The sequence below is a fragment of the Lissotriton helveticus genome, chromosome 9 (genome assembly GCF_964261635.1).
Source record: "Lissotriton helveticus chromosome 9, aLisHel1.1, whole genome shotgun sequence".
In the NCBI taxonomy this organism is placed as follows: Eukaryota; Metazoa; Chordata; class Amphibia; order Caudata; family Salamandridae; genus Lissotriton; species Lissotriton helveticus.
In genome coordinates, this window is record NC_136070.1 from 1,229,816,251 (window position 1) to 1,229,840,458 (window position 24,208).

Here is a 24,208-nt window from a genome sequence, read left to right on the forward strand (position 1 = left end):
TTTATTTTATATGTTTATTTTATTCCATGCTTTAGGTACTTAAAGCAAAGATACATCTGTGAGCCAGGTTTCTAAGCAACAGGGTATTTTTCTTCTTCAAACATCTTCCTTTTATTAAACTGCTTCTAAGCAGGCCTAAGACGTGCTCTATAGAATAAGTCCAAGGTTGCAATACTGGTCACTTGGTGTTTCATAAAAATCAAAATGTGTACTCATTTATTAGGTCTCGGTCTAGCGAAGGCTGCGCTTGCGCAGTCTCGCTCCGAGACTTTATGTCTACAGTATGGGGGGTTTAAATCCGCCCCTCTTCTCCATTGGCTGGCCTCGTAAATGCTGGCCAGCCATTGGAGGAGAGGGACGTCACTCCGTTTAAGCCCAGTCTTTCGGATTCGGGGGCGTGTTTTTTCGCTTTTCTGTTTTCTTTCTCTCCTCTTCCCACTGGCTGGAATACTCGTTCCACGTCTACGCCCAATAAGCGAAAGCCCAAGGCAGCAAAACTGGTTCCCCGCCCCATCTCCAGCTGCCGCTTCCTCCCGGAGACCCCGCGCCTTCCTCTTTGCGGCCGGAAGTGGTCTGCTTTTCTCTCGGGCTCAGGATGGCTGGTGCTGACGGAGAAGACTCGCTTTACCCTATTGCCGTGCTGATCAACGAGCTGCGGAATGAGGATGTGCAGGTAAATCTTCGGGGGAAAAGAGAATGGTGGTCTGCTGAGGTTTAGGGGCATGGTAGAGGTTATGTCCATCTTGGTGGGGGAGAGGTGGTACCGGGGCGTGGCCTGGCCTCACCTAGGATACCTCAGTGTTTGGCATTGGTGTGAGTGAATGAATGGGGTCCGGTGTTGTTGTCCATTAGCTCAGTGAAACCGTAAAAAAGAAAAATCGTGTGTTTTTTGTGCCTCTGTTCCCTACTCGTGCCTCTGTTTCCTACTCGTGCCTCTGTTCCCCGTTTGTGATCCGGTTTTCGTGCCTCTGTTCCCTGCTTGTTTGAAGGGCAGGGAGAAAGAAAACCTTTCCCCACTTTAACGTTAAAGCACAATGTTATTTATAAAAATACATGTTCCTTGCAGCTATGCTGCACAACACATTTCCTTTGAATAACATGAATCAAATGTATTCATTTACTTTTGACAGTATAGTGCTATTCAAACCAAATTCACGGACAATCGTTGATAAAAACACGAATGCTTTAGTCTTCTGGCATTTAGAATCCAAAGTGATTTCTGGGCAACAAACCGGTTGAATTTTTATTGGCCATAGATAATTGCAGCCAACCCAGCTCTTCTGCTGCTGTATCGATATAGCTGAAAATACTTGAATGAAATACAACATTAAATATTATAAGATCTTCTGATATATTATAGGCAGTAACTTTGACACATTCACCTGGCCTCTAGTTCGTGGCAACCATCTTTTTTCATGAAAAAACCCATTATTAGACTACTACTTTTCGGAGAAATAGGACTAACAGTCTATTTCAAAGTAAGAATAAATCCAAACGCATCAAAAGCTATTAATAACTTGGCAGGGATTTTCCTTGCCCACACATGCATGCAGGTTAAGACATTTTGCACCACTAATCAGCAAAATCAAAGATCCAATGGTTGAGCCAAACGGAAAAGGCTCCTTACACGCAAATATGTCAGGAGGAAGGCAAGCCACATTTACAATTTCTTACATACCCTAAATAATAGAGGGTGTCTTTCCACACAGACCTGCACGGATATGGTTATTCTGGTAATCTAAAAAATGTATGATATAGATCATAACTGAAGTAAAATATCAGATTGCATTTCTATGCAAAACACAACTTTTACTTTAGAAATAGAACATAATTTTTAACAAGAAACCTCACTTGGTGTGGTCTAAAGAATTACTCCATAGCCCACAGTATTTGTGTGTATATATAATTTCATCCACAACTAGAGTGCGAACAAAGGTCCTGTCAAGCATTCCACAACATTTTGTGAGCTTAAAGTGCCAATGGAGATTATATGTGCAATGCTGGCAGTAGTAGGCAGAATGATACTGGTTAGAATCTTATTGGACACTCATCCTCAGTCAATCCTTAAAGGAGAAGTCAGAAATCAGGCAGACTACAGAGCAACAGGAGGTATGTTACATCAGTCTTGGCCATGGCAAACCAATAAGATCTTCGGGTACTCTACTGCCAATACTTTTTCACAGGTGATGTTTAGAACGAGCCACTAATACTTGTGATAGGGAGAGAACACACAGGCAGCTTTGGGTAATGCAATGTCTGTTCTATGAAGCGACTTCTGAACAACTCCAGTTTTAACCAATTAACTCACAGCTGTAAGGTATTAACTTCGAGTACTGGTGGTCTGGTAAGTGATATGGCTGTAGTGTGGTTCACTGAACACTCCCAACCATACAATTTGCTTCACGGACGAGCCAGTGCTGTTAGAACTACCACCATTTTATGACTCTGTAAGTCATCTAAATCATGCCTTTTTTATTTTTAACCATTGGGGACCCAAAGCTCAGCAAAACCACACAACCTTAATCAGCTTAGTGGTTTCCCTGCTTAGAGCAGGGTTTCCTAACCTGTGGTTCCCGACTTGCAAGCCACTTTTTGGTGGGTCATGAAAGTCCAAGCAATTAATAAAGGTGCATTTAAATTCTGCGCTTCAAAGACAGAGGTAAAACGTCAGACTAGGTCTTAGACAAATTGAGGTTTATTTTTTTAACAAGTTAGTTGATCTTTACAATCTCCTCTCAGTTTGTCATAGTTCACTTTACTTTTCATTCTCTGCAATCTTGCAGGGATACAGAGTGTGTCAAAGGAAAGGCTGTAGGATGTCATTTTTTGTATCATACAAGAAAGTGTAAATACCTGTAAATGAACAGAACACACACAGCAGCCAGGAAAGGAAACATTAAGCACAATTGGAATTCAGAAGTGTGATGGAAGCAACAATTTAATACATCAAAACAAATCTAGACACTTCAAAGATGAGTATTCACGGAGATCAGATTTCCACATAATATCTATGTGCAAATTTAGAAGTGGCCTCTTCAATGGAAAAATTGCTGTCTGCAAACAGGGCACTGCCATATAAAGATACATACATACATACATACATACATACATAGACCACTTCATGGCCACTAAAACTAGGTGGGCTGCTAAAGTGTGTTTTAAAAAGTAGGTAGTGAACCTAAAAGACAGAAGCACTGGCTTAGAGCTTTTTGGCATAAAGCTGAAGTTGGATCCCGAACACATCTAAGCAAACTCCTGAAGGTATCGGCTACAGCTTTCAGCCTTGCTGCTCTGAAGATCCCAAAACGTTTGTAATGCTGATGGTGGTAAAAAAATAATAATAATAATAAAAAACACACTGAATGAAGCATTAGTCACAGTCCATTGTCAGGCAGCGACGAAGGATGTGCAAGTCACAGCTTACCAATGCCTGTTTGATCGCTACTACAGATTTTAATGGAACGTTAGTTTTTTCTGTAACAAGTGAATCCTATTTGATGGTCCCCATTTTTGTGGCTTCTACTCAGCAAGATTTTCATTGTTCAACATACTTTTGAAATTTAAAATAACTGCTTTAAGTTTGTTGTATATGTAACTGGCATCTCTTTGGGGAAAGCCTTGCAACATAAGCCAAGCTGTCAATAGCGCGCACGGATTTATCACAGAAATCAGGATACTTTTGGGAGTCAGAGTGGTCAGTTGTTGGGTGGAACAAGTAAAGGCTTAGGGAAACTGGCCTACTTCCCCATAGCTTACATTTTACACATTGAAAGTCACCCTGTTGCTTCAATATTTTAATTAAGAAATGTTATTTCAAAGTTGGTAGATTTGAATGTGCAGTTAGCGTTTTTTAGAAAACTATTTACTCAGAACACATTAATACCATAACAAGAAAAATGTACTTCGTAATCTGAAGGATGGATAAACACAAACTTACTTCTCATTGATTTCAACACCAATCTTGTCCAGGCCAATGTTCCTAGTGCAGGCATCACGACCAACAGCTATTAAAACCTAATTAATAAAAAAAATATATATACATATTACACTCACAAATAAAACAGTTTTTAACTTGGGGAAAGTTTAAGAGACCTGTTTCAGCTCAAGCCCCTTTTCATTTGGCACAGATAGTGAACATTTCAGTCCAAGTTTTATTTCAAATTATTATCAATCTGCAACACAACGTTATATGCATGAGCCTCCTACATAGACAAAGTTTCATTTTTATGGGCTTTAGACATACAAGAAAAACACGTTGGCACAAATGAGCTAAACATGCCCTCCACAAAGACTTTCTAAAATTGAGAAATTATGAGTAAAAAGGCAAGTGTTGATTTTAGAAACTCCAAGTAAAAACAATTTCAGCGTAAGTACTTTTTTGCATATGAAAATGGATTGAAAAGTCAACCAGAGCCAGATTGGTGAAAACAAGGAAGAGTGCAGACAAACGGTCCTCACCTTTGGGCCAAAGACTTGCGAATCAAGGAACACAAAAGATTGGCCACATGGTCAGGTTATTATTTTCAGGTTTGCACAAAGTGGACATGCCACATGCGCTCAGCCCAACTTTCAGTAGCTACTGCATCACAATAGGTCTGTAGTAATGTATTCTCCCCAATAGCAAGACAGGAGATTTATTCCATAACCAGCTCAAAAGGAGACGAAGGGAATTACTTGGGAGTTGGACATCCACCAAAAAGTAGTATATGTTCAATCTGCTACATTTAGAATGCCACTGATATCAATGTACTCTTAGTACAGCAGACATCCGTCAAACTCCAAATAAGGCTCCAAGTTCGGACTGTGGCAAACAACCTAAAACATTTTACAACTCCCAAAAACTAGGAAAAGGACAGCCAGTTTTAAATCAGAGTTTCCTTCAGTATAATTTTTTTAATATCTTCATTTGCAATTTATAAACAAAATAATCAAACATTAAGCATCTAAAGCTGCGTTTCTAAAACGCATATAATACACAGTAGAAAGCGTGCAACATCCAAGACATAAAAAGCAATAAAGCATCAGGAAGGGGAGGACAAACTCCAGCAACACACATCTAATCAATGACTACATTACTCAACAAGGCAGATCAAGCAGCCCCTGGTACACCACGAGTGCCAGTTTATCCAAACATTTCAGGCACCGTATCCACAATTTCTAGTACCAAGTCACCAACCTCAAGCAGCTCTTTGCCACACTGCCAAAACCATCAGTGTCACCAGGAGCAGCCTACCAGAACCAGCATGTTATATATATACATACACACACAGCGAAGGGAAGTGCATCTGGGCCATTTAGAGCATGTAGGTTGGGTGATCCTGTGGCGCAAGCAGCCAGTCATTGATGGGTATCAGGTGTGATGCCCAGTAATAAGCCAGAATAACCGATATGGATATCCCCCCCCCCCCCCAGCTATTCTAAGAGTTAAGCTGGAGCGTCTGCAGTGCCACTCTAAGGTGTTTTCCATTCTATAGTAACAGCTGCACCGCTCTATCAATTTTATTGAACATCTCCTTCGGGATAGTATATTATGTACTCTGCAGGCAGTATATCCCTTTAGTAGAATCTCAAACCTGGGTTAGGGAGTCTGGCGCTTACTGAAGCTTACCAGTGAAACCTAACTTCCCAACAAATTTAAAAAACTTGCTTTACCCAATTACAGAATGGCAGAGATGCTTCTAGCTTGGCACTGTGCTGTAGAGGATACACACCAAGAAGGCACTGCTAGACTAATATGAAGAAAATGTGGTTTTAGGAATAGTATTTAAGCCCACACTAGGGATGCTTCAGAACACGCAAATCATGCAAGTTCATAAACAGCAAACATACAAGCATCTCCTTAGAGGAAACACCATGACAAAAAGGACAGACGAGGTGACGAGCCAAGTCATAAATAACTGTACTAAACATATTTTACATAGAAGCTTTGCCTATTAATGCACGTGTTCTGTGGTAGGAGTCTGGGCATTAATCTCCAAGAAGTGTTTGGGTTGACCTCCGGGTAGCATTGTGAAGATGGACTATTAGGGCACTTTTTATGAACAGTTGTCTACCGTAACAAGCAGCAAAATTTGCAAAAATGCTCAGTGAAAGCTCACATCAGAGCAAGAAGTTCATTTTCAGTTAGGTTTTTGAAAATGTAATAAGAAATGAGGGGAGAGCTCACAATTAGGGAATCGCAACATCACAGAGAAAAAAAAAAAAGAACAAAAAAAAAACGAACTAGTCAAATACACCAGTGCCATCAATGGCTGAAAAGTTGGCCTGAAGGCCTCATGGCACAGTGCAGGCTCCCTTTCCTACTTTATTTATTTTCTAAAGTGCACTCAAATATTAAGAGGCTGCTCCTCCTCTCTTAACTTTGGTTTATCGGTACCCTAAACAAAAAAAACAACAAAAAAAAAAAAAAAAACAAAAAAAAAAAAAAACAACAAAAAAAAAAGAACTACAGACAGAACGACAAGGAGCTCATAAAGATCAGTAAACATTCTATAATGGAGAAAAGACACGCTATACCAAGATTCATCTACATTTATTGGATTACTAAACACAACATTACTTAACTTACAGTGTTATATTCTCCTTCAATTACGTCTGGGCCCTCTGTGGACTTTGCCACCACTTTGATTTTCCCTGGTGTGCCTTCTTCCAACCTTTCAATCTGTATAAAGAAATTATTAGAGGGGTCATTCAAAACAAACATACTTGCATGCACGGTTGTGTGCACTTTGATCTGCTACTGTACTTTTAAACTTTGCAATTGCATAACAAAATGGCTCTATGCCAGTTGAAACTGCTTTGCTAAGCAAAACTCAGTGAAATCCTTGAACGCATGTCATCTGCACCTACACCTCTTCAGACCTACGTCTCAGAAATAAACTCTTACCGCAGTTGGAACAAATTTCCGAATGAATTTCACACCATGCTTTTCCATGTAGGAACCTGCTCGTTCTGCCATTTCTTGGTCAAAGCCACGCAGAAGGATGGAGCGCACCATGACTGTTACGTCTACACCAATTCCAGCAAGAAAGCCTGCACACTCCAAAGCTACGTAGGAAGCACCCACAACAAGTGTCTTGCCAGGACAGTAAGGAAGAGAGAACAGGTCATCACTGCAAAAGGAAAAGAAGAAAAAAAAAGAAAAAAGGCTTATATATTTCACTTTACACTCCTACGGAGAAAAAAAAAAAAAAAAAAAAAAAAAAAAAAAAAAAAAACATGTTCTACTACGTTCATTTTTCTTAACATAAAAAGTGAGATTCCACAATTACATCAAATTCAATGAGAGTTATAGAAATTCTTATTTATATATGGTGAAAACACGCAGGTTGATAACTACCCGCCACACCCCCTTGCTGATCTCCTTGGTACCCATTCCTACACCACTAGATACATATTATACACACACACACACATATATACAGATACACCCACACCATCACTGGGGGAAGAAAAAAAAAAAAGGTTACAAGGACGTTATAGTTAGGTTAAGATTTTACTTGTACAAAACCAATGAAATTCAGCAGTTATAGTTAGCGAAGCTAATTCTAACTAACACCCCCTGCAATACACTGCTCATAACCTCACATATTACATAACTCATGCCATGGTTAGTGACATCACTGATGACATCAAGTGATTAGGTGTTTAAGAGTTTATGGGTGCTAAACATGTATAGTAACCTACTACAAAAGTTAAAATGAATATACTAGGTGCAACTATGGAACGATACTACTAAAATTATGAGAGTTGCTGTGTGACTGTATCCTTCTGTGTATGGGTGTTTAAGTGGCTATATGGGTGTATAAGGGTGTGCAAGTTGCTGTGCGGGTGAGTGAGATGCTGTGAGTGGCCGTATTGGTGAGTCGGTTAGTAGGTGGTAGTGTGGGAGTGGCTCTATGGGTGAATAAACGGGTGTGTAGTGACTGTGTGGGTGAGTGTTTGGTTAGGTGAGTTGGTGTGAGATTGGCTGTATTGGAGAGTAAGGGTCTGTGTGAATGGCTGTATGGGTGAGTGAGCCAATGTGTGGGAGCTTGTATGGATATATAGATGGGCGAGTGGGTGTGAGTGACTAGGTAAATAAGTGGTTGTATGAAAGGTTGTATGAGTGGGTGGCTCAGTGTGAGGGTGCCTCGATGGAGGAGGAAGTGGGTATGTGCGTCCTGGTGGTGTAGTGAGAGTACAAGAGGATCTATGGGGGGTTTGAGTGGGTGTGCGAGGGGTTCAGTGAATGATAACAGAGATGTCAGTGAGTGATGCAAGACGGAACCGCAGAATCAATAAATTGTAGGGCGCACATTAGTTAGCTCAGGTAATTAGTACAGCTGAATTTCATGGTTTTGTGAAATCTTAGCCTAACAGAGTCCCTGTAACCTTAGTTTTTTAAGTGACTTTTTTTTAACTGGTAGTCACGATGGCAGAGTGGGGGGGAGGGGCTCCGAGCAGCTTTCACATGACCACCCCCCCCTTTCCCCAGGGCCAATTTCAACCCTGGGGACCCCATCCCTCAGGGCCAGGACTTTTTTAAATGGGTGGGGGGGGCACGCAGCCCCCTCCCAATTAATTTAAAAGAAAATGGTCCCAGGGAGGTGGTGGTCATTTTGGTGGTGGTCCCCAGGGAACAGGTCCAAGAGTCTCTACCCTCCCCCCTACAGATTTCGTTCAGGCATATGGCCCCAGGGAGATGGTGGACTCCAGGGCCTGGGGGCAGTCTGAGAGCACCCCCCCCCCATTTACATGTATAATTCCCCAGGTGGTCCAAGGCATTAATAAGCCCCGGTGCGCCCCCTACCTTACTATAAAAATGCACCCGGGACCTGGCCAATAACAAAGCGCGTTTAAAAAAAAAAAAAAAACAGTGGTCAGCGGATCCTGCCAAAAATAAAAATCAAAACGCTCTTTTGGACCTGCAGGGTCCTGTGGAAGGACTAATGTCCTTTGGGAATTAACATGGGAAACGGATGTTTTTTGACGCCCCCCCTTTCTCGGCCCCCGCTTTAGTGATCAGACCGAAACTTACCATGCGCATCAAGAATCACCAGGCCACTTTTTGGTGAAAAGTGGCATGAAGATTTGTCAAAGACAGGCAAGTCAGTACAACAGATTGTATTCAATCGTAATGATTACAGCCTGCATTTCAGAACTTAAAGCAGACCGATACACAGAAAAAGAAACCAAATTGGCGCTGGAAAGATGGACAGAATACAGAGTGCACGTCGAAGAGATGTTTGGGAGCAACTGACTGGTGTATTCAGGGAGAGGGATAAAACACCCAGATGTTAGGAGTGCTTTAATTTTCTTAGGATGATCTGATCAAATGCAATATGCACTGTAGTTAGTGTATAATGCTTGACATTAACGGTCCAATTTGAGAATGTTAACTAAAGGGCAATGGCTGGTATACAAAGATGCCCTACATAAGGGACCATGGGTGTAAAAAACTTTGTTCACAGAAAGTGTTCCCCATTGGGGTGTGCTCTGCACATTTGCCACTGCTTCCATACAGATGCATTGCACTTCTTACCACCAATTGTGACACAAAGCGCCTTTCTATTACCAAAGCACTCTAATAGAATAGAAATAGATAAAATTGTAAAGATTACGATTCTGTGACAGTCTCTAAAGCAGTTTTAGGTGGAAAGTGCACAATAACTAGAAAAAACCTGTAATCAACAGCAGAAAGGAAACGGTAATACGCCCATAGTTCATACTGGGTAGTTAGTAGGTAGAATTCCCCCACAATCCCGTCGGACTTCTGGCCCACTTCCACTACTACTCCATTGGTTCCCAGTAATACGGTACACAACCTGGGAGTCATGCTTGATAATAAACTGACACTTGAAAAATATGTCAACAAAAAAGTTGGGAGCTGCTTTACTTTGATTAGAGCGTTTTAGAAAATCTTCCTGATGTTCTCTAAACAGGCTAGAACGCGGTTAGTCCGAAGCACTATCCTCAGTAGATTGGACTACTGTAAACGCTCTGCTACTGGAATCACCAAAGTATCTGATCGAGAGACTGCAGAGAATACAGACTATGGCGGCCAAGCTGGCATTACTGAGAACACGCCGCTCTTCCACCTCCCAGGCACTCTGAGTTGCACTGGCTGCCAATCTCGCAGAGGATACAATTTAAGGCACCGTGTATTGTGCTCAAAGCCTTGCACGGCTATGGACCCAAATCTCTGCAGGAGAAGTTTACATGGTATGTCGCTCCCCAAATGCTTCGCTCCTCTTCGGCCAACCTGGTGCCCAGAATCAGGAAAATTAAAAACAGAAGGCAGGGCTTTTAGTACGGCAGCCTCACGCCTCTGGAACAAACTTCCACCTGATATCAGACAAATAGATTACCTCCTGCAGTTTAGAAAAAGGATAAAAACATGGCTTTATCCTAGAGTATGCTGTCTGACATCTTGTTAATCTTCTTTCTGGCAAGGGTCATTCCACCGGTATCCACACTTAGCTAGACATTCGTATCACAGTGCCAGGGTACCCGTAGGGTGTTAGTTGCACTATACAAGTGCTGATAATTATTATTTAGGTTCCCCTGTAGAAGTGTTCTTACCTTGTGATACAATATTCCTGGTCTCCAGGGATGCCCAAATAGCGTGGTCTCTCTCCTGTTGCTACCACAAATTTATCCGCAGTGAAGAATTTTTCCTTTTTGTTCCTGCCGGTCGCCTGAAATACAGAAAATTGAGGTTTTACAAGACATCTTCAATAAAGGAGATATTGCCTTTCACCACTTCTAATTATGCACATCTTTTTCTGTTCATGAAGAAACCCTTTTAGTCAAACAATTGCCTTCAGGTCTGAATTTAATGGCAGCTTTAATCTACATCCTTAGTAGTTCCGAGCCGAAAACTACACTGACTACGAACGTTGCTAAGTGTTAAAAAGTCCATTATTAGAACAACACTACAATGTATATTTCAGTGCAAACACATGCATGAAATTATTGAACATAAGGACTTTCACACTCCGGCTTAGGAGCACAGAATGTATTATTTAAATTGGTTAATATCTGGGCAGCAGGAGAACCAAGGGAATTTAGGTTTTTGATTATGTCGATTTAAAGCTATGTTTAAACAATTTCGAAAATAGAACAGTTTGACAATTACAATGCATGAACAAAAAAAACATTTACACATCAAATTAATATAAATCCCCTCCAAAAGGAGAGAAAAGGCAAGCAGTAAGAAAGAAATTAAACCGCGTCTAGTGGCAGTTATTGTCCTGCAAATCACGGTCATGATTTACGCAGTTACACTTTCTTCTGCCAAGGACTTCTCTAAACCACAAAGGTATGTTTTTTTAAAAGAAGGAATTTTGCCATTCTCCTACATTTTGATTAACAAAAACTAACCATACAGTACAAGCATATTAGTCTGAACCAATAAATTAGCAGCATCATTAATGCTTTACGTACCCTGATCTTGTGTGGTTCTACAAACTCTGCATAGGCGTTTTCATAAGTCACCTTCTTGTCGCGCAGAGACACCCTGTATCCCCAATTAAGGGATCCAATGTAGTTCTGAATTTCTTCGGTCATGGTTTGCCAATTGTGTTTAACTAAAATAGAAGTATTTGATGAGAAAAATAACTAGGCACTTGTTGAATAAAGAGGAGAAATTACATGAAGGAACGGTTTTGCCTAGTTTTAAGCCACAGAATGTGGGGATAATCAGACAAGTTACGACTATACTTTGTGACACTGCTTAAATATTTTTTAACAAACGGGAGCAGTTTGTTTGTTGTATGAATAAACATCAAATGCCGTTAAAAACTTTCCAGCATAAACAGTTTCCATATACAGAAGAAAGCTTTTCACACAGAGGGTTGCATCAATTGACATGCTTTTGCCACACAGTTTCTTCCAGTGCACCGCTACAGACCAAAATGGCTTTCGGGAGTAGTCTTCGAAACAAAAACAACCTGCTCCATAGCTACTTCACATTATATACAATGGTCAAATAATAAAATGAAACCAAATGAGTTACCCTGCTCGTCATATTCCCATCCAAACTTCCTGGAGTCTCGCAACGCTTGCCCCAGTAGTGCTGCTTGGTGCATTAACTTCTTAGGAATGCAACCTACATTCACACAGGTACCTCCGAGACCTTGGAAAGAGGAATGAATTTTAATTTATTTTTGTGTCCTTTGGGCACACGGTTTGCATAAAGTAAACTCAAATGGTGAATGAAAAACCAAACAGATGAAACATTGTGGATACTGTATAAAAAAAATGAGGGATCAACTGAGGGGTGGGTTTGAGAGTCATGACAGCAGAAACATTATAGAAAACAAACAAAAAACAAACAAAAAAGCTTGCTTGCATTAGCAAGTATTATTCTGGGCACATTTTTAGCAAGACATGTAGCATGGGGTAGTATATTGTTATGCAACGTCCACATTGAAGTAAAAAAAGCATATATGACATACAGTCTACAGCACACTTAAGACCAAGCTAAATGGTAGTATGTTCAACAAATATGTATCTTTAGTAATGTTACTCCAGCTCAAACAAGTCCATTATGGAACCAAGTGTGATAACTGCAGCTGGAGGCGTGTGCTAAGGAGCAAAGTTAGTTTTAATCTTTAGACTACAAGTCCTAACCAGATGCAATTACTACAATGCCAAGGAACACTCATTCCTACTACCAGAACATCCACGTCCAGCCATGAACTAGGCCTAAACAATCCAAAGGGTGGTCTTTTCTCGGAGGACTGTGTACCAGTAATGTACGTGGTGCCCGCGTCGGAGGGGGCTGCCCTTCCATATCGCACTCAGTCTGCTTTGTAATTGGAGCAGTCTCCTTGAACAGTGCACGCAGCTTGTGATAATGTGACAATATGTCGAGTGTGGACACACACCGCCACAACATAGATGTGTATTCACTGTGCCATCATATGAAGTTTGGGCATTCTCCCCTGGCAGGAACATTAAAAAGCTCTATCTGTAGAAAGGCGGAAACTGCAGCCTGTGTACAAGTGTCGAGCCTGCACATTAACAATATAAAATACGATCTGTGCATAATACTGAAAACGCATTTTTTTCCTGTGGAGAGTTGAAAAGTGGGCTCTCCCCATGATAATTTCCAAAGTGGATTTTATTAATTTGATAATGAGAACAGCGCATATCCTTGCAGCATGGAAGTGGGCATTCTTTGTATAAACACTGCTACATGCATACTTTTCTCGTTGGGGAGAGGATGTGACGCCACAACCAGAGCTACTGGAACTGGGAAACCAGGCTCCAGTCTTGGCATCGGCTAAATATCCTGTAATTATGGGCAAATCGCTTAATCTCTCCATGCACAAAGAACAAAAAAATAACATTACCTTGTTCTTATAACGGTCTCTGTGGGTTTACAAAAAGCGACACACAAATAGTTTCAAAACAAACTTTTTTTCCCACAGTTAGGCAGTTAGGGCTCAAAATGTGCAATCTGGAATTCGTCCACTTATACCAAACGTCCAAAAAAAGTACTAACATTTCCTTTACTGAATATATTGTCTATGTATTTATCTTGGTTTCCATACCAACCAGATGTAACCATCCTACTCAAGCATCATCCATTATCAGTTCATTGGCCTAATCATTCGACCATTCATCCATGTGCTCATACAGGTATCCATCCATTCATGCAAACATCTATCATTCCACCGACCCATCCAACCTAAACACCACCTCTGCTTCTTAAAAGCTCACATTAGCTGAAGGGGAGGAATAAGATATTTGACACCCTGAACATAAAGAAGGTATAGAATAGAGTGCAAACAGATTCAGACTAAAGTGTATTTTCAATGCTGCGCCGGATGCCTTTAAGTAGATCTCATATGAGCTTTTCCTGTGTAAAACAGGGGTTTTACACAATCGGGTTGCATTGAGTTTAAAATAATATTAGTTGAAAGTTGCCGTCATCTCCAGGAGCCACATAACATATGTTGCTTACATTTCCAGATTAAATACAGTGCACCAGCACAGTTTTAATTTTTGCTTTGACAATTGGATTAATTTTACTGGTGCAAAATGTTATTTTTTTAATTGTTTAGTTGGTGCAAATGTTGCCTTTACCCCTTTACAGGGGTCGCCAATGTTGATTTCAGGTTGCACCAACATCAGTGCAAGCTATATGAAATGGAATTGTTACTGCACATATTCCGTTCCTAGATGGTGATGTCAATGATATAGCTGTAACAATGAACTTTTTACATACATGTCCATAGGCTATCTAGTGAGCTCCCTTCATTAATACTCTGTATCCTCCATCATGGATACCAGCTGATAGTCAGAGCCTATAGTTAACACTGGCTAAGTATACAGATTCCGAGCTACAAGTAACATTCTAGACTCAGGCGGAGTCACGCACAGCATTCCAAACCACCTAGCATAATTACACTATACATAATACTCTAATTACTACCACAAATACATACCGCATAAACCCAATATATACAACATAGCAACCATGCAAATAAACACTTGACACCATGCCACATAATTCCAACCAGCATAATTTCACTCACCACACAAATCAATCCAACACGTTTCAATTCCACACCACAATTCAAGAAACCACATAATACAAACCACAATGAGTTACCACATAATTCCACATCACACCATAAAAATCAACAGCATGGAATAGAATTAAACTCCACCACATAACACTCCACAACACAAAATACCATTCCACAATTCCTCTCCAGAACACTCAATCCCACTCCACATAATTCCACTGCACACCACATTCATCCGCCCCACACCACAAGTAAAAAACCATTTACAACACCAATAGCTCAAACCCTCGTTTTCTAAATAATCATTCTACTGCAAACAAACATAAGTAAAAAACATCATCATTTACAATGCCAATAGCTCTAAGTTTCACAAACGCAAGACCTACTGCATTTCAAATGCTAGTTTGTTTGGGGGGGTGGGGGCACTGGCGTAACGAAGATTGAGTGGGCCTCCCTGCATGGTACGCAGAGGGCCCCCCTCCAGGCTCAATCAGGAGCTTTCTGGCCAGAGTGCAGTGCCGAAGGAACCCCTGGCACTTGCCCCCCCCCCCCGCACTGCGGGAGGCCTGTGTTCCGTCCTTGTGTGTGGGGGGATATTTTTTGTTAGCTTTTGTCTCATATTAATTTTCTAAAATATTTCCTGTAGTTTGTGGACAGAAACGGTGTTCCAGTAATCTGATTAAAAAAAAAAAAAAACACAGGATGAGTGCTCAGTTAAAACTGAACAAAATCACTTTCAGATTGGACTCCCATATTCCGCACGGACATTTTCATTTCATGTGAAGTACAACTATATACAAGTTAAGTTAACCAACTTAAAATTCATAACCATCTTGCAATCAAACTGGAAATAAAAGCACCCTCATTCAATATAGTATATTAGAGACTAAAAGTGAGCTAAAATGCTTACCCCATGAAACACCTTGAGGTGTTGGGACAACAAAATCTAGCACCAAGACCTTCTTACCCAACGCCGCAGCCTCCTGTAAAATAAAACACACGTATCATATTGACTTTACTGGTGCGTACTGGCGAACGCACTCTGAAGGTTAATTGCCACGTTTTGAAAACACTCAGTGAAGGGGGTTTCAGACCCTTAATCAAAATATAGTTTAACTTCACATAAGAACTTTAAAACATTGCAATATTAAACCAACTATCAGACCCCTTCAGTGAGGGAGAAATAATGTTAAGTTTGCTTTTTGCACATATACTTATAATAAGTTTGCACCAGAAATTTGAAATCTCTCTACGGGCGTGGGAGCATATTTAACATTTGCTTTCTTTTTTGACAAGACAAGGGTTTGCTCCCTCCTAATTAGAGTACGATTGCTTTCTCTAATAAACTAACACCTTCAAGGAAAAATTGCAAGGCAGCAGTTTTAAGTCGGTTTCCATTTTGTAGATGAGACTGGACTAACAAAGTGCAAGACAAGAATGTTGAATCTATAAATTAATTCACCGATGCAAAATTTTGGTATCAAAACAATCTTATTCATGGTGGTTAGTTCTTGTTATCACTGGAAATGTGAACAAAATACCCTGAATTGTAGTTAGGTCTCAAGTCAGTAACCCAACCAATGGTCATCAAAGCCAGGAATTCTTTATAGAACTCAAAAGCGCCATGTCCGAGGATTAGATGACATACAAACTACACCAACTTTGCATAAGATTTTTTGCTTCGAAAAAGTCTTTACGGGAAAAATAAAAAATGTGTATTTATCAAAAGCCACATTTTTTTAAAAGGATTTCAAAACCACTGTGATTACACAAAAATGATATGAATTTACCACAATAAGCCGCAGCTGCGTGATCCATCATATGGGATATTACGCCACATTGAATTTTAAATAAAATCTTCATATTTAAAATTGGTGATTTGCCATTATAATTTTGGATTTATTTTTATTTTAAAAGATGTCACATGGCAACCTTGGACAAGGTCATCCTAAGAGGGAAAGCACTAGCAGTTATGTAGTACCCATATACCACAGAGGACTAACTATATGAAAAATCAGTCCTGACTAACCGAGGGACAGTACTGTTAAGACCCCACTGAATGGGAATAAAAGCAAACCAAACTTTTTTTAGGCTTGCTCCATTCAAACAGATTTTCTACAGCAAGTAGGAGTCATCTAGTGCAGGTTCATTGAATGATCAAAGACCTAAATGTGCTATTACAAATTTTGGAAACTCCTCACAAAATGTTCATAATATTGAAGGTTTAAGCAGCACTTTTTCCACAACAACCTGAACGTTGTAGTCTATCAGTCAACAGGATGCTACCCATTTCGAACACGAAAAAACATTTGGTTGGATCAGTTAAAATGAAACCCCTTCAATATTATGTAGAAAAACAAAACCATTAACGGACCAGGAGTCTTTCTCCATACCTTGGAACATGCAAGCCCTCCAGAACCACCACCAATGACAATCAGGTCATAATCATACACCTCTTTGCCTTCATTCAAGAGTTTTTGTAAGGAACCATTTCGATGAGCCTAGATGAAAAGACAAAAAAAAGACAGTCAATTTTAAGAGTGTTGTGCTCAACACTGAAAGTTGAGCATAATGAATGTCGGAACACCAATTTAAGAGCTGCAGATGTTTTTGAGGGGATTGGAGTCATGGGGTCAGTTTTTCTAGCCGCCCTTAACTAACCACCCCTGCTCAAGGTTTCTGTACTCCTATTTCATGAGATACAAAAGAAATACATACACAGCAGTGTACGTTCATAGGTATCTGGTGAGTTTAAGGTACATCACTAGGAAATGTGTTTGTATCTGGACATTGATCTTAACAGTCTACTTTCTGGTGCTGTTCAGCAACAGTTTTTGAATCCAGTAATGAAAGTGGTCAAAGCATTCCATGTTACAAGGATGGCTGCGAGGCAGCCTTTTGAGTTTGTATTGACAGAGCGAGCTGCAGATGTATAGCTCATTTACATAACCAGGAATAAGGAAGAAAAGGAGAGAAATCCATCCCAAAATCTGAAGAAATTCCGCAGCACCAAAAAAAACAAAAAAACCCTAAAGCTACAAAGAACGGATGGTCGCACATCTTCAGTTCTAGTGATATTAAGCCTAGGGGAGCTCAAGACGGATAAAGAGGATTTTGACCAAGTAATCCAATTAGTTTGCAATCGATGTGAAAACTTCACAGAAACACCTTTTATGTTTGTCTGAGACAAGAAAAATTAAACAATTTTAAGTTGAACAAACAGGTGCATGAGGCAGGAAGAAAAATTGCTGTTAATGCACTTTCTGATGAATGGGGGAGACAGAGCGCTACAGTTACCCGAGGGTCAACGGTCTTAAAGGTCTTCAGGATTGACAAGGTACAGGCTAAACATCTATTAGCAAAATGAAGCTGCACGAAAAGGGAGTATAGCATGCAGCGGGGAGAGGGTGAGACTAGTGCGGAATTTAACAAGAGTGAATGCTCTAGATAGAAAATGGAAATCTTCTGTTCTTAGATTCTCTGCGGTTATGCAGATCTGGAGATGTTCTTTCCCTACATACTTATGGGTAAATGCAGTGTTATAGTAACCTTTTAAGTTAGCCCACGCGCCATAACGTTTAAAAATAAAAAATAAAAAAATGGCTGAAATTTTAATTCCAGCTGCGCTTTGCAGGGCAGAGGAAGAATCAGATCATGCCCATGAGAACAGTGGCAGATTTTTGCATGGAAAAAGGATGTTGCACCACTGTAGAAGCTGGACTATAATGAAGTTTGTGCAATACTATATATTTCACATTTCCAGAGGGTGTTTTTATCAGGGCCTGTGCCACTTCTGAAATGTGAAGTAGTCGACGTTCAAAGAATATGAAGTCCCCGTTTCATAATAAATCAAACACCTTAATAGTAAAAATAGAGTAAAGAGAAAGTGGCTTTGATGGCCAGTCACCTCTTATATTACATTATGACTGCATTCATGTAGCATTACACCGGAGACCATGGTTCAGTGGACTAATGCATCCACTGCCAGGGTCATTTTATCCAAAAAACAGATTTAGTGCCAAGATATCCACAGGTCAGGTCAACATGCACATGCTAAGTTATACAACGTTTTAGAACAAGCATTGGCAAAGTCAATAGCCCCATCTATCCTTTGGGACTTATTGGCCTAGCCATGTCGCACAGCAGTAATCTGATTAGTGGACATATATTCTGCTTCACTATCTTTGTGGAAATTACCCGGAGATTTAATGGGAAAACCACACAATAACCCATAATTATCCAGTGTCCCCAGCAGATGTTTGCTGATAGAGTGGACCTGTAAAATGAAGATTACAGGTAAGGACATGCATGAATCCTCGGGGAAGGAAAGAAGAGCACAACTGGTTATTCTATCCATAGCTCTAAAGTTAAATCCTTCTGCCTAAAGCAAGCAGGAGAATTAAACCGCTAATGCTTATTTTATTGTGTGGATACATCAGGATCATGAGATCTTACGTTATGATAAAAAAAAGGAAAGATCGGAGCTCGCGGGGGGGGGGGGGGGTTGGGCCCCTGCTGCAGAAATACGAGCAAGAGCAACAGGTCACAGGTTTGAATGTGGCAGGGCCGACTCAGTTTAGGGTAATAAAATAGCTTGTGCTCGGCAAAAGCAGCAGGTCTGTAAATCACAGGGCTGATTAGTCAGTAGGAGAAAGTTCTACCAAAGTATGGGCTTGCTAGTTTGTCACGTTAGAAAGCTCCAATCTTTTAACCTAATTGGAACATTCTATTTATGTCTAGAACCAGGATATGTGTTCACTTGGGATAATAAGTATTTAATAGAAAGCTACTAAATTAAGGGCCAGAAAAATAAAATAAAAAGCACAGACAGACCGAAAGACGCCAATTGACAGGCACACAATGCTCGACATGCAGGCAGTGTACTGAAAACACCTTCATAACACCAGAAAAGTGACTCACTTGAGGAACTTACCCTTTTGGAATCTTTCGGTCTCGTTATTTGCACGATACAAGCACGGTCTCACAACCAAGGTGGTATAAAAGCTGCCACCGTCACCTCACCCGTAATCTAACCCCAGGAATTAACCCAAAATAAGTCTTGTGTAATCCTAAACTCCAAGGCTCAAGGTTTTACTCGGTTTGGCTAGATGAAAATGAACGTAGTTTAATATTTGCAATGTAATATGTCCCTTCTAAACTAAATGGGGAGGTGGAAAAAGGAACACTCTGGCCAGACTGGAAATAGTGTTTATGCTTTATTTCATGTATTAAGAAGCCGTCCACACACGGAAGGGCGCGTGAGGGAAAAAGCGCTAATATAATAACTTTGTCAGCTGTGACAACGGGGAGGAAGGAAAAACAACAATTCTAATATGCATAGCTGCACTCCATTGTTTTTGAATGCTGCTGCTGTGTTTAGGTTCTAGATTGCCATACTTCCTACTAGCTGTTAGTGGTTATACATGAAACTAGTGAATGTATACAACATCTCTTGCTCATATGTGTGTGTGTGTGTGTGTGGGGGGGGGGGGGGGGTTGTTGAGCAGTGAGGAGATTGTTGAGGAAGTTGAATAATTTTGCTGGATTTATGGCTAAGATCAATCAGCAAAAGTACTATGTAATGGTTTGTGGACCAAAGAGAACTAAAACTAGGACATTCTTTATAGGGGGTGCCCCAGTCGCTACAGAGTTTCAGCTACTTGGGCTTGCTATTTGACGAACAATTAAACTATGAACCTCTGCTAGTGTTGAGTGCAGCAATTAACCAGATCAGTTGAAGCAATTTTCCGTTTTGCATGCAAGTTAGATCATAGACCAGTGGCGCTCAATTGCTACCATTGGGGCGGGACTGTGGGGTATCGGGACTACTCCAGACTCCAAGAAGTATAGCATTTGTTTCTGAGATTACTTATGGTTCCACAGGGATTGCCCACTGTTGGAAATGGGGGTTGCCCACGTCTCAAAGGGGGTAGCATGGCATCGAGCGGGCAGGCCAAACTTGGAGGACATGTGAAGCACTCACGCAGTACCCACAAACGACACACCAGGCACACTACAAAAGAGACGCAACTCCACCTTTAGTTGGAAAAGAATAATTTTAGTATTATCTCCAACCTGCAAGGTAAAAAGGAAAAATACACTGGTAATCATAACATGGCGCCAACTGGCACCCAAGCCAAGTATTTCAGTGGGGGATTATTTACATGGGACAAAAAGGGTTTAGTCCATAGTCCATAGTGTCTAGCTGAAATATAAAAGGGTTAGCATTTGGCATGTAACATCAGTGACACCTATATAAGGGAAAAATGCACTTGGCGCATTTGCCCATTAAACATGCAATCAAACATTAGGGGTAAGAACCCAAAATAGCTGGCATTGGCGACTCCTGCAAAAAGAATAGGAATCACCTGGCATCAACATTAGGCAGGAACACCTGTAATAAAACATCAGGTTTCTTCCCCCCCTCCACCTAAGGAACTATGCGTCAGGCAGGGCCAACTCAGGCCTTCATCCTCGGTAGCGGCTGTAATTACAACAGGCAGCATCCTGCATAACCCCTGTAAGGAAAGACATCATGGCATACCAGCATCCACTAGCAGGTGGGCATAACCATAGGACTCTTAAGCCACTTTCGCAAGCTCTACAGGGCATACAGAACCCCGGTGCTATAGCCTTAGGGAAAAGACCTGGGGAACATGACTCCTTAGCCCCCAACCTGCAACACAAACATCAGGTAGTGCATTGGCATTAATAACATTTGAACCAGGCTTGAATCCCACTGCACTTGGGCATCGATCCCCTAGCTTAGGCGTAACACTGGGCATTTCATCACAATGCAGCTTAGTCTACTAATCCTCCCACCGCAGGAGCAAAGGGGGGTAGTCAACCTCTCCCTACCTTCCCCTATTAAAACATTTCACAGGGGTGCAAGTCTATGACCCTGGTAGCTTCACCATAAACATTCCACCAAGCCCGCCCCTGCAAGAAAGGCAATAAAAAGGAGCTCAATTAGCATTTCCTGGAACCAGCACCTGCACATCATTTCAATAGTCACGGATCAACCAACAGGCAGGAAACATCAGGTAAGTAGGCACCTTTCCTTAGGAATTTACAATCACCAGCACCCCCAGCGCGGGGTTAATCCTTAATAGGCACCCGGCCCAGTTCTGGTACCTTAAGGGGGCCAGTCTCTAGTCCTTCTGAGGGGAGGGGCAGTTCTGGGTCCCCCTACTTGCTTCAGGAAGGCCCCGTTTCTGTGCCGGTTCTCCGCCCTCCCCGGGGCTTTACCTGCTATCTTCGGGCCTTCAGGCCCCTTGCGTGGACTTCTGGCGCCTACCTACAGGCATGCGGTTCCCTCAGTCGCGGGGCTCCTCTCAGCTCACTGGGGGCCCCGTAGCCTTTCCGTTGCCTCCGCCCAGGCCTCTCCTTACTCCCGAGCCGGGCGGGGGACTCACCGGCAGTGTGGGCACCCGCTCCGGCTGGCCTCCTTCGCCGGCCTCTCTCCCGGCTTTGTTTGGGGAGGCGGGGCTGGCACCGACAGTATGCCCCGGCCCCGCCTATCCTCCCAGCTTCACACTCAGGGCGCAGACCGGCAGGGTAGGCTCCTGCTCCGGTCACTCCCGATCGGAGCTCTGCAACGATTCTTCACCCGGGTCCCCCCTCCTACCTCACGGGGACCCGGGGCTTCGATTCAGCTCCTTCTGGCCTTCCCGGCCGACCACCAATCCCTGCGCGGCCTTCTCGGGGGCTCGGCCGCGCAGCCAATCCGTGCGCGGCGTGGCGGGGGCGTGGCCGATGACGCCACCAGGCGCCCCCGTCACATGACACGGGCCTGGACGGCTTCCAGGCCTAGCGCGGCCCTCACTCTACTTCGGCGGCCCCCTCCTGGCATCGGGGGCTGCCGCGACGATGCACACCCCAGCAGGGGGGTCTCCTCACGGCGGCGCCGGGCGGCAGCGGTGATTTTCGGCGCTGCCACACAGCGCGAGGACCGGACAAGGGGTAGGCTCCCTTTCTGGATATTAAGTCCCTTCACAGTCTCCTCAGCACCCGGGCTGCGACGGTGATCTCCGGCTGCGACAAGGGGTAGGCTCCCTTCTTAATTGATTAATAATGCGGCAGACAGCGCGCTGAAACGAGGGTAGGCTCCTCCAGCGTGATTCTCCTCAGGAGAATGGCGCCATTCACAGCGCACTACTCCCTCCTCTGCCCACACAGTCCTCAGGGCCAACAGCACTTCGGGGGCCACATCATTCACAGGGCACAGTCCCTTGGGGGCACAATCCTCCCCAGGCAGCTCCACAGGCAGCAACAGTCTTTAGACATCCAGCGCTTATGGGGTGATACGGCAGTTTACGCCTGTCAGCTGTCCACAGCCCTTCACCATAGGCACCTCACAGCCCAGCGCTTCCAAATTATAGCGCTTCTCACGGAGGGGGGCGAACAGCTCCACAGCCAGTCCCAGGGGCACACTCCTCACCTCCTGGGGGGTTCAAGCCCACAGTATTCCTCCTCTTCTGGGCACCTTTTTCCCTCAGCGCTGGCGTAGTTCAAGGTCCCACGGCGTCAGGGACCTATGAAGAGTCCTCCCTTGTCAGGGGCCCATGGGGACAGCAGTGGGGGGGGGTTTATAGGGGTGCAGGGCCCAGCTCACAGGCCCATGTGGCGGTCGCACCTCACAGCAGGTCCCCCCTCCCTTCCTTGTCCCAGCGCTGACTGACTCTCTGGTGACACTTCTCCCTATTTATACCCTCCTCCCAGGCAGTGCCAGGACCTTCTAGAATGTTGGCACATCTAGCCTAAACTGGTTCTAGGGGAGGGGGTGAGCACCCTGGGTGCCAGGCTTTCCCTCCAAAACTAGGGGTAGCTGGGTAATATTATCTAGACTGCTGACCTATGTCAGTCCAGTGGCAAAACCCATGGCCATGGCATCCATTTTAAAAACAATACATTTCAGTCAGGTACATTTCCAAAATGGGAGTGCAGTTTTAAAATGGGGGATTTTACAAGTGCTCACATTAGGTCAGGTAATTACATTTTTCAAAAGGGGTCTCACACCACTCATGGCCTATACAGGTTTAATCCCATGGGGGAGACATTCAAATTAGGGGGTCAAAAGCGAAAAATTTTGGGGGACAAAGGCCAAGTCCAACACGACTCCCCCCCAGCCAAAAGCCAGGGTAGACATATCAATGCCTTGATGGGCTTCCCTGCTTGGGGCGGTAAAAGGTGGACGCAGGCCTGCAACTACAGGAGCACCTGCAGTCTCTCCTCCACTCGGGAACCCAATGGTTCTTTTTCGCATCCCTCCTTTCACCAACATCACCACCCCACTGGTGTTCCCTAGTGGGATGTCTCTCCTTCCTAGAGTGGGAGGCTCTAGCCTCAGGCTTGTAATTCCCTTGGACCACTCTCTTCTCTCCAAACTGCCACTGGTCCACCCATCTGGGGTCTACACCCTCAGACTGACCAGCCCTTAGGGGCGAGGCTCTCCTCCCCCTACTTCTCCTCCTAGGGTTCCTCCATCTCCTACGCTGGGGGACACCCTCACACAACTCTCTCCCCAACCTGGAGCCAAAACCCACAGGCTGAACCGGTGACAGGGGCGAGTCCTCCCTCTCCCTGCACCCCCTCCCAGAGTCCCGCACCCTCCTAACTGGAGTAGTACCCCTGGGAGTCACTTCCGGGGGGACTCTGGTTACAGAGGTCCCTCCCACCAGAGCAGG

The 24,208-nt window shown here is 43.0% G+C and overlaps 1 protein-coding gene across 1 annotated transcript in view; it reads right to left on the minus strand.

The window, feature by feature from the left end:
* TXNRD3 (thioredoxin reductase 3) overlaps positions 1-24,208 on the minus strand; it is a 106,277-nt gene that overhangs the window by 21,714 nt on the left and 60,355 nt on the right. Inside the window, exons 4-11 of the mRNA XM_078661727.1 lie at positions 16,916-17,023; positions 15,433-15,505; positions 11,999-12,118; positions 11,428-11,570; positions 10,564-10,679; positions 6,887-7,112; positions 6,569-6,661; positions 3,938-4,014 (exon numbers count right to left, since the gene is read on the minus strand). Of these exons, the coding sequence (XP_078517853.1) occupies positions 3,938-4,014; positions 6,569-6,661; positions 6,887-7,112; positions 10,564-10,679; positions 11,428-11,570; positions 11,999-12,118; positions 15,433-15,505; positions 16,916-17,023 (956 nt within the window). The remainder of the gene's footprint in view (positions 1-3,937; positions 4,015-6,568; positions 6,662-6,886; positions 7,113-10,563; positions 10,680-11,427; positions 11,571-11,998; positions 12,119-15,432; positions 15,506-16,915; positions 17,024-24,208) is intronic.